Source organism: Eleutherodactylus coqui, chromosome 1 (genome assembly GCF_035609145.1).
Source record: "Eleutherodactylus coqui strain aEleCoq1 chromosome 1, aEleCoq1.hap1, whole genome shotgun sequence".
Lineage (NCBI taxonomy): Eukaryota > Metazoa > Chordata > Amphibia > Anura > Eleutherodactylidae > Eleutherodactylus > Eleutherodactylus coqui.
The window spans coordinates 267,242,507-267,260,589 of record NC_089837.1 but is presented as its reverse complement, the minus strand read 5'-3'; the positions used below and the strand labels follow the sequence as shown (position 1 = coordinate 267,260,589).

At 42.1% G+C, this 18,083-nt stretch overlaps 1 protein-coding gene across 1 annotated transcript in view; it reads right to left on the bottom strand.

Annotated features, from left to right (window-relative positions):
• Positions 1–4,796: 4,796 nt before the first annotated feature.
• The window catches only part of SRSF12 (serine and arginine rich splicing factor 12), a 32,952-nt gene continuing 19,665 nt past the window's right edge, over positions 4,797–18,083 (bottom strand). Inside the window, exons 3-5 of the mRNA XM_066608644.1 lie at positions 12,915–13,018; positions 10,190–10,310; positions 4,797–6,158 (exon numbers count right to left, since the gene is read on the bottom strand). Coding sequence (XP_066464741.1) covers positions 5,819–6,158; positions 10,190–10,310; positions 12,915–13,018 — 565 coding nt within the window. The 3' untranslated portion in view covers positions 4,797–5,818. The remainder of the gene's footprint in view (positions 6,159–10,189; positions 10,311–12,914; positions 13,019–18,083) is intronic.

Genomic DNA, 18,083 nt, shown 5'->3' with positions numbered 1-18,083 from the left:
ACGAATAGCTAGTACGCTCCTGGGGATGTCACGCTTATGCTTCAGAGGATGTGGGAGGGTTCCTTCCAACACATTTGGTGGAATTGCCCTAGGTTTCGTAGATTTTGGATCCAGGTATACACCTTAATATTTTCCATTGCAAAACTGTCAGTACAAAAATCACACTGGGAAGCTCTACTGGGTAAATGAATCCCTAACATCCCCAAACGGATATACTATCGCTTCCTAGCTGTGCATATAGCAATTGCTCGCTCCTGGAGGAAAACTTCAGTTAGCATTGACTTTGTGATAATAAAATTATTGTGGATCATGGTCAACGATAGGTTGGCAGCTATCCTTATCGATTGTGAAGCATTGTAGTTAAAAAAAAAACAAACTGGTTGTTCTTGTATCACTATTCGCAGACCATGCATCTATGAAACAGCCAGAGCTTTGACTCTTCCAGGGCGATTGAGTTTATCATTAAGCATTCTCATCTACTCCTTCAATCAATTTATGGGGAACATGTTTTATTAACCTAGACAGAAATTAAAGGGGTTGTCTCGCGAAAGCAAGTGGGGTTCAGCACTTCTGTATGGCCATATTAATGCACTTTGTAATATACATCATGCATTAAATATGAGCCATACAGAAGTTATTCACTTACTTTCCCTGCGCTGGCGTCCCCGTCTCCATGGCTCCGTCTAACTTCAGCGTCTAATCGCCCGATTAGACGCGCTTGCGCAGAAGGGTCTTCTGCCTTCGGCTCGGCAGCAGCTGCGTTCTGGCTCCGCCCCCTTCTACGCGTGATCGCGTAGCTCCGCCCCATGACGTGTGCCGATTCCAGCCTCCTGATTGGCTGGAATCGGCACACGTGACAGGGTGGAGCTACGCGATGACGCGTAGAAGGGGGCAGAGGCAAAACGCCGATGCTGCCGGGCAGAGCCGAAGGCAGAAGACCCTTCTGCGCAAGCGCGTCTAATCGGGAGATTAGACGCTGAAGTTAGACGGAGCCATGGAGACGGGGACGCCAGCGCAGGGAAGGTAAGTGAATAACTTCTGTATGGCTCATATTTAATGCACGATGTATATTACAAAGTGCATTAATATGGCCATACAGAAGTGCTTAACCCCACTTGCTGCCGCGAGACAACCCCTTTAACCCCTTAACGACCGCCCCATCGGGAAACTAGGTCCTGCTGTTGCAGGACGTGTATGGAGGGAGGTAGCGCCGCTATCTCCCTCCATACAGCGCGGGCATCAGCTGTTTATTACAGCTGACACCCGCGGGCAATAGCTGCGCTCGGCCGTTCGCGGCTATTAACCCTTTAAATGCCGCTGTCAATTCTGACAGCGGCATTTAAATCCCCCGAACGCTGTTCGGGGGTCCGGCACGGCCCCCCCCGCGGTGAGATCGGGGGAGCCGTGCAGGTGTCACGGCAGCCGGGGGCCTAATGAATGACCCCAGGGCTGCCTTAGCAGACTGCCTATCAAGCCATCCACACAGGGTGGCTTCATAGACTGCCTGTAAAAAAGCAGTATGACGTAATGCTATAGCATTACGTCATACTGCAGGAGCGATCAAAGCATCGCATGTTAAAATCCCCCAGGGGGACTTCAAAGTAAAGTAAAAAAAAAGATCAATAAAGTTTTTTTAATTGTTAAAAAAAAAAAAAAAAGTTATAAAAGTTTAAATCACCCCCCTTTTGCCATATCCATTATTAAAAAATCAAAATCATAAAATAAAAATATGTATTTGATATCGCCGCGTCCGTAAAAGTCCGAACTATCAAAGTAGTGCATTATTTTTCCCGCACGGTGAACGTCGTGTGAAAAAAAAAAATAAAGAACGCCAGAAATACACTTTTTTAGTTACCCTGTCTCCCAGAAAAAACGCAATAAAAAGTGATCAAAAAGTCATATGTATTCCAAATTGATACTATCGGAAACTTCAGGACATCCCGCAAAAAATGAGCCCTTGCTCAACTACGTCGACGAAAAAATAAAAAAGGTATTGCGCGCACAAAATGACCGCAGAAAATTGAAAAAAATTAAATATCTTAAAAAAAAAATAAAGTACTACAGCAAAAAAAATACTATACAAGTTTGGTATCGTAGCAATCGTACTGACCCATAGAATAAAAATATCAGGTCGTTTTTGTTGCAATTTGTGGAATGTCGTTTTTTTTCCATTTCTCTCCGCTAAGAAATTTTTAAAAGTTTTTCAGTAAATTATATGGTACAATAAATAGTGCCATTGAAAAATACAACTCATCCCGCAAAAAACAAGCCCACATACAGCGACGTCGATGGATAAATAAAGGAGCTACGATTTTTTAAAAGGGAGTAGGAAAAAACAAAAATGGAAAAAAGCAAAAAAGCTCCGTCACTAAGGGGTTAAGTTAATTTTAAATTTTCCATCTCAGGTTTATCCACGCAATAAACCTTACTGCCTTATCCGTTTCATCCTTCCCGATTTTTCCTTATATGTTCTTCCCTCCTCCTTTGTCTTTACTTACACGTTACTGTTGTTTATGGTCCTCTAATGTTCATACCGATTTACTTTATTAGGAGTTTCAGGTATTGAAGTGGACACCAGCACTTATTTTTATTTTACCTTATGTTAATTAGAAATACCAGTAGGCAATTTAACTGCTCTAATGTTTTAATTTTGGATTATGTGTTGAACATCACAAAAATGAATATTTTGTTACCCAGTTTTTTTTGCTGTAATACTTTTTATTTTTTTCAAAGACATTTAATTTTTTAAAAACTTATTTTCTGCTGTCATCTTCTGCGCGCAACAACTATATTTTCCCGTCTATATAGTGAGGGCTCAGTTGTTGCAGGAGGTCTTGTAGTTTACATTGATACCATTTTGCAATACATACGACCTTTTGATCGCTTTTTATTGCATTTTTTCTTAAAGATAGGGTGACCAAAAAAGTACATTTCTGGAATTCTTTATTTTTTTTTCTGACGACGATCGTGCAGGGTAAATAATGCGTTACTTTGATAGGTTGGACTTTTATGGACAATACCAAACATGTATTTTGGTTTTATTATTTAGATTTTATAAAATATGGCAAAAAGGGGGTTTTATTAAAGAAAAAAAATAAGTTTGAAATTAGTAAAACTTTATTGATCTTGTTTTCACTTTTTTGTCCCCACAACTTGTGATGCTTTGATCACTCCTGCAGTATGATATAATTCCATAGCATTACATCATACTGTGATCGAACAGGCTGTGTATCAAGCCACACCACGGGCATGGCTTGATAGGCATTCTGACAGCACAGGCCTGGGGCTTTTTAGAAGGACCCCGGCTGCCGTGACACCCACACAGGACCCCGAACATCGTTCGAGGGATTTAAATGCCGCTGTCAGAATGGAAAAAGTTTTTTTTGTACAGCAAAATGAGTGACTTGCATCCCAAAATGGATACCCGTTTATCCTGTGTTCAGAAACACCCTATTATAGCCCCAATATGTGGAATCAGCTTGCGGAGGCCTGCAGCGGATCCTAGCTGTGAGCCCGTCCGTGACCTTATGTACAGCAATGTAATGTACTGCTCATAATGGCATACTCACACAGGCGGTCATGTGCAGTACACCTTTTTTGTTTATATTTCCGGTGCCGTCGCTTAGTGATGATGCAGGTACCCGGCAGCCTGTACACAATGTAATTGCATATGGGCTGCAGGTATATCTATGACCATAGAGCACATTAGCAGGTCGGAATTGCTCTCTAATGTGAGCGAAATTGTGCAATCCAATGCACTCGATTGATCCGCGTATTAGAGCAGAACACACACGTGGAATCTGCAATTTCTATCTGGTGGTGTGAGACAGACCTAACTGGTAGATCGCTTCCTTTTTATCATGTCGCCGAGGACCGCTCAACGAGGCCACAGGTCACAGCTCCAAGCCCTCTGCTACCTTTAGTAGCCGGTAGCAAGGAGATTTTACATTTCCCGGGCCCTCCCCGGCTCCTGCATATGTGTCCGGAGTTTTGCCAGAGATGGGAGGTAAAACTAACTTTTAAAACTATTTTTATTTACTTAACATGGTTGCAGTTACCCACTGGATAATGGTGATCAGGTGACCAGGGACTGCATACCACTAACCCCCCCCCCCCCCCCCCCGTGAAATCTGCAGGATCTGATCCGTGAGGGGAGCGAATACAAACTTTGACTTATTTACTTTTATGCGATCCAATGGATAACGGAGATTGCGTGACTGGGGTCGTATTTCGCAGCTCATCATGAGCTGTCCAGCCAATAGTAGGGAGCTGTCACGTCGACAGCCCCTGCCACTTTAGCCTCCAGGGCGAGCGTGTTTTTACGGCCCTGGGGTTTAAAGACCACAAAGCCAGGACATAAAAAGGCATATGGGCGCTCACTAAGGGGTTAAGCACAGCAGCCACAAAAGTTCACAATTGTTTTGAAATAGAATCAACTGATGCATTAGGTTTCTTTTATAAACTGTGGCTTTCATTGAACTTGTGGGGGTATCGGAAAACCTCTTATGCTCTAGTTGCAGATAGCCTGGGCAGCTGTGGCCACAAAGTTCAATTTCTTAACCTGCTGTGGTTAAATAAACAGTTGTAGAGACCAATTGCTATAGGAAATATGGCCAGTATTTCCTCTTCATTTCGATAAAATGAGGCCCTCTATGGCGGCAATAGTTTGGTCTTTTTTTTAATTTTTTTTATTAGGTTTAACTAGACATAAGGTAAAAGTCAAGTTAAATGTAACAGTGTCCAAGCTTACAAAAAACTATTTTTAATTTAGAAAAAGTCAATCCTGAAAAGTGAAGAAAATGTTGTGCACTATTTATTAAAACTGACAGACAAAAATAGGTTACTATATCCAACAGTACGATTTCCAAAATACATTTCCAAGCAACAAAAGTACATTAAGAAAAACCATACTAGATTAATACACACAGACTAGAGGGGAGGACCACACTAACGTTTTATGCCAAAATGAGAGGATTAAGCGGTGAGCTGATTGATGTATACGATTGCCTGACAAGACCAGGAAAGGGAAAAAAAAATTTAGTTTAGACATATTGAATAACTGTAATTTAACACGTTTGAAAATAAAGACCAAGATTTTACTTCAATACAACTTAGTTTATATTAAAAAAAAAAAAGTGTAATTACAAAAGATGAAGGAGGTAACAAATTTAGATAGCACTCCACTCAGAAAGCAGGCCATACTCCATTAAACGCTGACCCATCATTGATACATAACTTCATTGATGAAAGAAAAAAAAATTATTTTATGTATATTCTCATACAACAGAACACAACTGGACGCCAAAATACTGATGTTTGAAAAAGGAAAACCATTGCCTCAACGCACATTAGCAAAGTTAATTTGTTTCATTGTATTTACACTATGGAGAAGATTTGTTTTTCTTCCCAGGAAGCCTAAGGCTGCCTGTCCACGATGTTGCAAAATCCGCACAGGAGCCGCCCAGGAGCAGGAGTCAGCAGACGGATCTCCACGGTGAGCCTATCTGACAGATAGGCTCACCGCGGAGAATCGCAGAAATTCGCAGCATGCTGCGATTTGCCGTCCGTGAGCGGAGAATCGCTATGATTCTCCGCTCGTGGACAGGGGGTCTGCGCTCTCCATAGCAACGCTATGAAGAGCGTTCACTGCTTTCCCCACGACCGGGTTATCGCCGCGGGGAACGCAATAAAATTTTGCCCGTGGACAGGAGCCCTTAGTAGTATGAGAAAAGCCTGAAACCAGTCAAGGAACTTACAGATCATTTAAACAAAATGCTTTGTATGTTCTTTTGTCCTAGTAAGTGATTAGCAGAAGACTCTAATCTTCATCAGAAACAGACCGCTGACTGTTCTTACTCCTATAGCCCCGGGATCTAGACCTCGAACGTGCACGATAGTTTCGAGCCATTTCTTTTTGCGAAGCAGAATTTGTGTGTCTTTGACGAGGAGACCTTGAGCGGGATTTTTCAGAACCAGAACGCCTCTGACCAGATCGAGACTTTGATCCAGATTGCTTTGGTGGTGAACCAGACGGTGATTTTTCCACTGAACTAGATTGCCCTTTTGAGAAACAATGCCTTTGAGGGGATTGTGAATGCCTTTGTGGAGTTTTTGAATGAGATTTTGAATGACTGTATGAATGTCTTCTGTGTCTTGACCTGAGAAACAGAGAACATCACAAATGGTCAGATATCGCTTTTATAAAAACACCTACAGGTAGGACTATATATTATGCATGAAAAATCTGTTTATTCGCAGGAGCAAAGTGGCACATCACAAAAAAAAACGAGAAAAAAAAAAACATCACACTTGCATTTAAATGTGAGTGCAATGGGATGTTTCTATCTTTACTATGATTATGCTTATTTTCTCGCAAAATGCTATTGCACTCACAGGCAAAAATTGCAGGTTTCAAGTGCAATATTGGTCTCGCACTCACCCGTGTTAGAGCACCCTAAGAGTTTATTCACACTTGCAATAAGGCTTTAAGTTATAATTCAGTCTGATTTCAATGGGTTAAAAAAAAAATCATCTTTTTCTTTCTCAAAGATATCAATATGAGGAATCTGAATAGATGGAGGGTTCCTTAAACTTCCCAATTTAAGATTTGTAAAGGGCTCCTCACTAGTCGTTCTCTGACCTTCCTCAAATAGATGATCTAGAATTCTCAGATCAGGTGAGTCATTGATTTGAAGATCTAGTTCCATAGCTTTCTTCTTATCACATTGTGCAAAGAACTTAATCTCAATTTCCATAAAAATTGATCAATTCTCATGGTTGACAGACACACACCTCTTCAATAGACTCAAAAGTCACCCTTAGACAGAACCCTGTTGGATAAGTTCAGAACCTGCACCTTTCCTTTAGTATCGCTAGAGTCAAGACCCAAGGGTTGACAAGTCCCATGACAATCAACATGTTTACAACTGGGATAGGTGTGTCCCCAAATTCTGGACCATATTAAAGCAGTACACCTCGGTGCATTATTCCTGTGACCCCTATGACTTTGTATGGTGATATCGCCTATTGCAATCTCACGTATATGATTGGCCCTTGTGGCTAAGAACAGATTTGGATGCCTTTTTGCTTTGACTATATAAACCCATGTATTCTGAACTAAAGAATATGCCATTTTAAACAGTCAGGCCACCATCAGGGCTGACGGGTGCTTTATTTATTCTTTGCTTTGGGGATTGTCTTTAGGCCTATTAATGGCTACTTTTGCTGGGAATTTTCAGCTTTTTGCCTTGTACCCAAGGAGTTTGGAATTTTGGCCCTATATGGTCTGATATTATCTAGGGAGTTGATAACTTCAGATCTACATTTGGAGTTTGCATCCTCCTAGATGAGCTTGTAGGATATTCTAGTAACTCCGTAGCCACTGCTCTATTTGTGCATGAATAGGTACATTATGGGTACAATCTACTAGGATATATTTCTTATGTTAAAAGATTTCTGAGGAATTAGAATCCATCTAAGGAAACATATGGAACCTGAACCTGTTTAAAAAATATATTTTTTGAGCCTTTTCCAGATATCCTAAGAAAATAATTCTTGTCTTTCGGACAGGAATTAACTGTGGTCGTGGTGAACACAACGGACAGTGTGTCTTCAAAAATAACCTCCAAAACATCACGTGACTTATCTCTTGCGGTAGTACTGACTAAGTGTTAGGTTACACACTGTACCAAACATTCGTCTTTTGTAGATACCTACTTAGAGCCTGCCTTCTCACTAACTGGGTATCACTTACCGGGCCTTTTGTGACTACCTGGTATGACCAACTTTCTCTGACTTGACATCTCATCTGGACAGTGCATCTTCAGTAATAACTTCTGAATTATCACATATCACCAAAAAAAGGTCATATTATTGGCCACTACTTAGATACAGTGTGTGATCTAACAATTGTCTTTTGTAGATGCCTATTCTGAGCCTTTTACCAACCAGGTATCACCACACCCAGGTATTAACCATTACCTGCTGAGGTTGATCTGCTCTGACTAGGCATCTCATCGCTAATCCTGTGGGCTTGCACTCTGTCATGTGTTTTAGAGGAATTTCCATTAGGCTGGCTGTCCACAGGCGAGGTTTCATTGCCAGATCCGCGGCGATCAACTGCATTCGGAGCGCGTATGACACGCTTTCCATAGGACAACTATGAAAAGCACAACCTACTGAACACGAGCAGAAACACTAAGCAACTGTGCCTGCACTGGAGAGAACAGTCAATGCGCAGATAGAGCGCCCTCTTCAGTTATGCAGTTACAGTAACTAGCTGCAGCCTGATTTCTCAGCCATCTAGCTGCATAGTTTAGTAGTTTTGTACAAAAAAAAAAATTAAAAAATATTACAAAGTAGGCCAAGGCTTAGAATCGCTTATTTTGTACATTTGAAAAAGCAAAAAAAAAAAAAAAAGTTGACTCTTCAACCCCTTCCCGCTCCAGAACGTTCATTTACATCCTGCAGTGTCAGGGTATGTATGAAGAGAGATCGCGGGTGTCAGGTTTATTACACCTGACACCCGAGGGCAATAGCGGCTATTAACTCTGTAAATGCCCCAAACGGTGTTTGGGGGTCCCGTACGCCCCTACATTGTAACATTGAAAAATACAACTCATCCCTCATATAGCGATGTCGATAGATAAAGGAGTTACGATTTTTTTTAAAGTAGCGAGGAAAACACAAATAGAAAAAAAAGGGGGGCACGTCATTAAGGGGTTAAATGCTTACATTTTCTATCAGAAAACGGTCACAACAACATGAGTTTTCCATTCAGAAAACAGAAGGATAAGAGAAACCTATAAAAGATAAAATTTAGCTCTGTGGACACCTTTGTTTGGAAGTTTTTTTTTTTCCTACTTAACCATTTGTTTTTTACCGATAGATTTTAGAACAATTTTAAGCCCCATTTACATGGGACAACTGTCGGGCAAACGATGCCCGTCACTCATCCCTGCATATACTCGCTCCTGTGCTGTTGCACAAGAGCAAGTATCGTTGGCTCGCAGCGGGGCGGCTGGAGATTTCTCTCCACACTCTCCTCCACCCATCTCCATTCACTTAACATATTGGCCGTTCAGTACTGAACGGCTGCTATTTACTATGAACGATCGCTTATTGTTTAGGCTGTATAAAATCCTGAACATTCAGTACTGAAGGTCCGCTGTGTTAAGTGAATAGAGAGGGGTGGGGTAGAGAGAGTAGTGAAATCTCCTCCAGCAGTCCCGCCCCTCCCTGCTGGCCGCTCTGTCAGAGGGCCACTGATACTCGCCCCTGGGCAGTAGTATGAGAGGGAGTACAAACAGGGACAAGTGTCTGGCATTGTTTGCCAGACATTCATCGTGCGTAAATGGGCTTTAGTTCTCCAGCTTACAGCAAGAAAACAGTTGAAAACTTTTCATGGAAGCCAATTAGAGAAATGTTTTATATCAAAAACACAAATTTATGAAAATAAAAATCCAAACAAGGTGTCCATAGCTCTTTAAGAGAATTTATAACCATTCCTCACAGGTCTGTTGTTGTAGATACCTGCATTCTCCATGATAAAACTATTCTGGAATATTTCCACTGTGATTTGTTATTCCTCCTGAATAGATTTAGGAAAAAAATTAACACCTAGGCATTAGTATTCCCTTTGTCAAAGTGGTTTACCCCTGCACAGTCTGCCACTGTCAGTGCTGATTGGACCATATTGCTCCAACTATTAACACCCAGTCTCCTAGTAATTTCTAAGAGGAATACCAGAACTTAATGTTGTGCTGTTCCTATAAGAAGATGCTCCAGTACCGTTTAATGAAGGATACTTATTTTTACGAAAAGATTTCCTTTCTAAAAAGGGCAGTTTCACTCGCGTATGTATATTATAGCCACATTCCTACCTCCATAATCTGAACAATTGTCTTGACCAGACCATGGGTCTACTCACCTGAGCTCAGATCATCACAGACCCCACGATGTTCTAAATTTGGGTCAGTAGACCCACAGTAAGGTAGTGACACTTGTCCGTATCACAAGCACCCGTAATATGCTCATATGAAACAGACCTAACAGTGCAAAGCACAGTATGAAACACAATCTATCAGCTAAGTGCATGCATATTTCTGCATAGGCAACCATATGCAAAGCTAAAATTTTACAAATATACATTCTCAAAACAAATTGTAATTCTACAATCCAGGTGCCCCACCTTCTACCACGGTTGCCAGAAGCGCTTCGACTGCGTGTTCTTCGTCTGCTGTGACTTCTTGATCTTCTGTGATCAACTGGGGAACAAGCATGTCGCTCCTTGGATTTCATTTGTCCAGGAGCTAAAAAATTTCACATTAAAGCATAATTATGTTGTGTCATTTTGAAAATTCTTATCTATATTTTAGTTAGAAATCAGTGCCCACATAGAGTTGTGTCATCACATGGTACATGCTTCCAAGTGAAATACTGTGCAAATGAGAAAAGTGTACAGACTTGTGTCAGTTTGCCTCTCAATGCATCTCTAAGGGCTGACTCACTCGGCCATATATAGGTTACCCGTGTAAAGCATTCAGTAAACAGAAAATATGCACGCAACACGCGAATTTTACATTCCCATCACCTATATTGGTGTGCATTACCAGCATGATACGCACAAAAATAAAAGATGCTCCTTTTTTTCCCTACATGCGTAACACGTGCGTGTGAAAAGTAAAAAAAAAAACTTGTAGTGGCGAGCAGCCCAATTGAACTCAATTGGCGTTTAGAACTGCGTAATATGCAGGCGACACATGCCCGAGTGAGCAAGCCCTAAGAGTAAGGTTATTGGAAAAAAAATTGTGTACTCTTTGTACAAAAGACGTAGTTATCGGTCATGGTTACGATGGTGAAATAAATTATTTCTCATGTACGAGCTATCATGTCATTTGTAGTCTGCCTTTAACAGTTAAAGGGGTTGTCCCGCAATAGCAAGTGGGGATATACACTTCTGTATGTCCATATTAATGCACTTTGTAATATACATCGTGCATTAAATATGTGCCATACAGAAGTTATTCACTTACCTGCTCCGTTGCTGGCGTCCCCGTCGCCATGGTGCCGTCTAATTTCAGCGTCTAATCGCCCGATTAGACGCGCTTGCGCAGAAGGGTCTTTTCCCTTCGGCTCGGTCCGGCAGCGGCGGCGTTCTGGCTCCGCCCCCTTCTACGCGTCATCGCATAGCTCCGCCCCCTCATGTGGGCCGATTCCAGCCTCCTGATTGGCTGGAATCGGCGCGTGTGAGGGGGCGGAGCTACGTGATGACGCGTAGAAGGGGCGGAGCCAGAACGCCACTGCTGCCGGACCGAGCCAAAGGGAAAAGACCCTTCTGCGCAAGCGCGTCTAATCGGGCGATTAGACGGCACCATGGCGACGGGGACGCCAGCAACGGAGCAGGTAAGTGAATAACTTCTGTATGGCACATATTTAATGCACGATGTATATTACAAAGTGCATTAATATGGCCATACAGAAGTGTATAACCCCACTTGCTATCGCGGGATAACCCCTTTAATCCCTCTGCAAGTTCATTCTCCAATTGTCCCTAAACTTCACTCCAGAGGGGCTGGAGACCACTTGCTATGAAGTCTCTTAAAGCTTTATAATATATTAGGCCTTCTGCATCTATTGCCGGTTTCAGTACAAAAAGTGAGAGTTTTGTTTAACCCCTTCCCCATGACCGCCGAACATGTATGGCACTCTTTAGATGTCATTGTATAAAGCTGGCTGACACCCAACCACAATGGTTGAGATCTCAGATAATTTCAATCCCAGTAGTTAACCCTTGAGATTCAATGACAGCAGCATTTAAAAGGCCTGACAGAAGAAGGGGGTTCCCTCTATCACCAAAACAGCCCACCAGCAACACGAATGACTGCTGTTTAGCTACCATGGCAGCCTAGGGCTTTGTGAAAAAGTCTAGAGCTGCAATAGAATTTTGCCTATTAACCCTTTCAAATCCAATTTTGGATTCAAGATTTCCTAAAAGGCTTTCTCTTTTTGCTGTTATACAATGATGCCATCTGCTGGCTAATGTGTGTGTGCTAGAGAGGCTCCAACAGCATAGTGGCTGGCAATAGACGGTAAGAATACCCTGTCAGACGTCTTCTGACATTGGAGCTGTATAAGCTTCAATCAGAATGTAGGAAGACGTCAGACAGTGGGGATTGGAAAGGGTTAATACAATTCCTGTAAAATTACGATTTATTGCAATTACAATGTTAAGGCAATCACCAGCTAAAGTTCTATAAGGTAGGATTGCACTACTATTGCCCACCCTACCTCCATGAAGAAAGATGATCAAAAAGCCTTATATACCCTAACATGGTATCCATGAAGACTACATGCAACCACATAAGAAAAAACAAGCCCTGACACGAACCAACAGAAAAATAAAGTTATAGTGTCATCTATAGATAAAGTTAAGATAAGGCATTTTTACACCATAATAAAAAGAATTTTAATTTTGTCTCAGTATAATTGCAGTGATACCAACAGTAAAGATAACATGTCCTTTTTACCATACCTTGAAATGGCAAAATTGCAGTTTTCTCTCCAGTTCATCCAACTAAGAATTTTTTTTTCTTTTAAATTTCCAATATATTATGTGTTAAGGTATTAGAAAATGCAACTCTTCCTGCAAAAAAAACACAAGCCCTCATATGTGGCTAGGTTGCTGGAAGAGTTTTTAAAAAAGTTTTTGATTTTTTATTTAATTGACTACAATGGAATTAGTTTGGTTTTTGGAAATCTGTCCAGCATTTTACAGGATTATATAGCGCTGCATGCATTCATATAAGTCTCGATTTACACACATCCTAGACCACCATCAGTTGCAAAAGAGTTACAAAATTTGATTTATTGTAAAGAACACTGTTTGTAATACAGCTAGAAACCCGAGTACTTACTTTTACGGTCACCTTGAGCAAACTGTATTTCAATCTGACGGCCACAAACCCATTTTCTGTTGAGATTGTAAAGTGCGTCTTCAGCATCACGAACATCTTCAAACCTGGCTGTCTGTTAAGGAGACTTTGAGGTATACTGTATATGGCACCATATATTATGTCTAAGAAAAACCCATTTACAGGTCACTGAAGTGTCTTACCAGTCGTAGACATATGGAAAATACCACTACCAAGAAAAAAAATAAATTGCATGATACTAAATAGAAATATATTAATTTCAGTAATAAAAATTCCTGATATTATAAAAAGTCCTTCAGTCTCAGGAAGGTTAAAGGGGTGTTCTCAACTCAGTTAAACATGACCAATATGAGTACACCAATTTTAAAATGGTCAGGCTGACAGAAACAGCTCAGCTATGCCATTCATATAACTCCTATAGAAGTTAATGGAAGTTAAGGAAACAGGGCGCTTGGCCATTTCCTTCATTCTGACCATCCGCAGCCACATATCCTGTGCATATGCCACAATGCTCTGAAAGTCTCAAGATGGGAATACCTCTTTAAAAGATCTGACAGCTTCACACACACACTGAAGGAAAGAAAAAGAAAAACACACTACCCCCTACAGAGTAGTCAGTGAAAGAACTGAGTAACTATTAAAGTAAATAGAGTTAGAAAAGCTAAAGCTTAAAAGCACAATATGCACTTTTGCCCAAGAACCGCTGAGATCCTAGGTTCAAATATGACTAAAGACAATATTTGCATGGAGTTTGTATGTTCTCACTGACAACAACTGCAACTTGTGTGTGGGCTTCTCAATAATAATCACCTGATAGAGTGCATACAGTAACAAACAAGAACATACTGTGGATGTTGTCCTTAGTCAGATTTGACTCTAGGACCCCAATACTGCAAAGGAACAATGCTAACTGAGCTGCATTGGGGGACCACCACCTTCTTTTAGACAGTGGTTCCCGCACAGAGCCGCTTTTTCCCGCAATTATCACAGCATTTTCAGCACTGCACTAATCACAGTATAACTCTCCCATTGTTTTCAATGGAACCTCTCAGACAGCCACTCGATTTTCGAGCGGAGTCTGTTCTCTTTCGGACGTTTAGCGCACATCAATGATGAGGTATGTTAAAGTCCGCTGTCGGCCACAGCCGAAACTTAAAGTAGGATCCTGGCAAGGCGCCGCGATTGAAATCACAGCGCTTTGCCAAGCGCCTCTGTGCAGGAGGGTTTATGCACTAATTTTAGGGGTACTTGTAAAGTCTGCTTACATTGACACAAAATGTATATAGTTTTTCTTTTGCTGTACTACTTTAAAAAAAATAATAATAATTCTGCCGCCATCTTCTGACCGCCACAACTTTTATTTTTATTTTTTCATTGACACAGTTGTGCAAGTGTTTTTTTTTTGTTTTTGCAGGATGTCCTTTAGTTTCTATTGCTACCATTTTTGGAGTAGATACAACAACTTTATAGTATTTTTCTTGGAAACTGGTGACCAAATAAATTCTGACATTTTTTTTTCCGGACATTCGGACCAATGAACTCCGATTGGGGCATTTAAATGCTGCTGTCAGAATTGATAGCAGCATTTACAGGGTTAACAACCGCAATCCACGTGAGTGCTGATCACAGCTGTTGCCGTAGGGTGTCAGCTGTGAGAAACTGCCGATATCAAAATTATACAGAGCAGGATCGGCTCTCAATCTTCCTACATATAAACCCTGCATGCCCAGGAGAAAACTGTACATCCTGGAGCGTTAAGGGGTTAAAAGGACTCCGGTCTTTTAAACCCTTAGTGACTAAGCCTGTTTGCGCCTTAGTGATGGAGCCAAATTTTGGAAATCTGACATGTCACTTAACATATCATAACTCCGTGAAGGCTTTACATATTCCAGTGATTCTGACATTGTTTTTTCGCCACATGTTGTACTTCATTTAGGTGGTAAAAATAGACCCATAGAATTTGTGTATATTTATTAAAAGTGCCAAAATTGGGAACATTTTTTCACATTTTCAACTGCAATATCTCAAATATGTGCAAACATAGTGTACAAAGTTTTGCTAAGATATATATTTCCATCTGTTCACTTTATTCTGGACGCACGTTTGAAAAACTTTCGTTTTTTTAACCATTTAGGAGACGTACAAATTTAACATTAATTATCAACATTTTGAGGAACACTTTATTTTCCGGCACCAAGCCAAGATTGCAAAGGTTCATAGGTGTCAAAATTATAGATAACACAAATGACCCCATTTTAAAAACTACACTCCTTAGGCCTCATGTCCACGGGGAAAATCAGATCCGCTGCAGATTCTCAATGGAGAATCTGCAGCGGGTCCCTCCTGCCCCGCGGACATGAGCACCGAAAATAGCAATTTAAAAGCATTTACCTATCCGGCGCGGGCGGGGAAGGTCAGCTGTTCCTCACGGCCGGATCTTCATTTTCGGCCGGCGGATGAATTCCTGACGCCGGCGGCACGTCGCCGGCACGTCGTCAACGTGCCGCGCGCATGCGCCGGGCACATCCACCGAGCCGAAGCAAGGGAGATGCGGCCGTGAGGAAGAGGAGACCTTCCCGGTCCGCTACGGATGGTAAATACTTTAAATTCCTATTTTAGGTCTCCCGCGGATCCGGACGGCTTCCATAGGCTTCAATAGAAGCCTGCGGGAGCCGTCCCCGCGGGAGACCCGCACGAAAATGGAGCATGGTCCAGATTTTTCCATGCTCCATTTTTTTTTAAATCCCTTTTACTGACGATCCGCGGGTATTTATCTACCCGCGGGTGGTCAATGCATCCCTATGGGATGCGGATCCGCATGCGGGAGATCCGCTGCGGATCTTAAATCATATTTTGCCCGTGGACATGAGCCCTTAGTGTATTCACCAAGGCGGAGGGGGGGGGGGGGGGGGGGGTCAGGAGTATTTTGACCCCTCAGTTTCTTTTCAGGATTTAATGCAATTTAGAGTAGAAAAAATAAAGTTTCATATTTTTGCAAATACGTAATTTTAAACACAGGATTTTTTTCTATAGTGCACATGAAAATGAGGATTTACACCTCAAAAGGCATACCCCCATTTGTCCTGTGTTCAGAAACATACCCATTGTGGCCCTAATCTTCTGTCTGTATGCACAACGGGGCCAAAACAGAAAGGAGCAGCCAGTGGCTTTCAGATCAGACATTTTGCTTGAAGGCGTTTTAGGCCCCATTGCTCACTTGTAGACCCCTTGAGCAGCCAAAACACAGAGGATCCCCATAAATGACTTCATTTTGGAAACTAGACCTCTTAGCGCATTAATCTAGGGGTGTACTGCGTATTTTGACCCAACAGTTTTTGAATGAATCAAAGCAAAGCAGAAGGAAAAAATTACGATTTTTGTTTTTTTTTATCAATTATGTGATTTTAAAAACGGTTTTTTTTGGACAGCAAACATATGAATGGAGGCTTTCACCCAAAAATGGATACCTCCATTTGTCCCGTGTTCAGAAACATACCCATTGTGGCCCTAATCTTCTGTCCGTATGCACAACGGGGCCCAAAACGAAAGGAGCAGCGGGTGGTTTTCAGAACAGACATTTTGCTTGAAGGTGATTTAGCCCCATTGCCCACTTGTAGACCCCTTGAGCGGCCAAAACGATAGAGAACCCCCACAAATGACCCCATTTTAAAAACTACACCCCTTAATGCATTTATCTTGGGGTGTACTGCGTATTTTGACTCCACCATTTTTAAATGAATCGAAGCAAAGCAGAAGGAAAAAATAACGATTTTAGTTTTTTTGGCAATTATGTCATTTTAAAAATAGTTTTTTTTTTGTACAGCATACATAGGAATAAAGACTTTCACCCCAAAATGTATACCCCCATTTGTCCCGTGTTCAGAAACATACCCATTATGGCCCTAATCTTCTGTCTGGATGCACAACGGGGCCCAAACTGAACGGAGCGTCAAACTTTAACTGTCTTTTAACTTTTACGTGATCGCCATTATCCATTGGATAATGGTGATCACGTGACGGAAGACCGCTCACCGCGGCCTCCCGTGACATCTCCAAGCTCTTGGGTACCTTTAGGAGCAAGGAGATTTTAAATTTCCTCTTGCCCTCCCCAGTTTTTGCGCTTGCGTCCGCCATTTTGGCGACGGGCTCATGCGCCAAAACTGGGGAAAGGTCCGCGGATAAGGATCCCGTCAGGGGACATTGCGGGTGGCCTTATTTAAGTAATTTCACCTCCCCTCACGGATCCGATCCATGATGGGAGGTGAAAAATTGAGCTTTTTTTTTTTTTTACTTTTAAGTGATCGCCGTTATCCATTGGATAACGGCGATCACGTGACTGGGAAACATGTACCAAGGCACCTCATTGGATAGTGGCGATCATGTGACCGGGAACCGCATACAGCGGCTCCCGGTGACAGCTCCCTGCTCTCGGCTTCTCATACTAGCTGGGAGCAGGGAGTTTTTAAGCTTCCCGGGCCTCCCAGCTCTCTGCGCATGCGCGTGACGTAATGCGTCTGGTGCGCATGCGCAGACGGCGGCGGCAGGGCCGGGGAGAACTAAGACGACACCGGACAGCGCGGAGGACAGGAGGTGAGTACTCTCAGCTGAAATCTTAACTTTTCTCTAACTTTAACGCGATCGCCGGTATCCGGTGGATACCGGCAATCGTGTGACCAGGGGTGGGGTCCCGCGGCCCTGGATGACAAGTCCATGCTGTCGGCTACCTCCTGTAACCGGCAGCATGTAGCTATCACGTACTGAGCCTTTTATTCCCAGAGGCGGCATGTTTTTACATCCTCTGGGAATTAAGCCCAGTAGGCCAGGACGTAAAAAGGCAATGGAGCCGTCACTAAGGGGTTAAATCTGCAAGGGTGCTGGAAGTCAACCGATTTGAAGTTGATGGCCTATAGTAAAGATAAGCCACCAATATCAAAAAGTCACAGAAAACTCCTTTTGTGACCTATCAAGCACAGTCAATTCTTACATGCATTTACAATTTTTTTTTTGCTGAAAAGCTAAGGCTTCATAATTTTTTTTTTGGCTTAATACTGCAAAAGGTTCTTAATGTACATAAGTTCTTTTTCAAGCATTTGCAGTGCCTTCCTTACATTTCAGAAACTTACCTTGCAGCAGATGGAATGGGATTCTTTG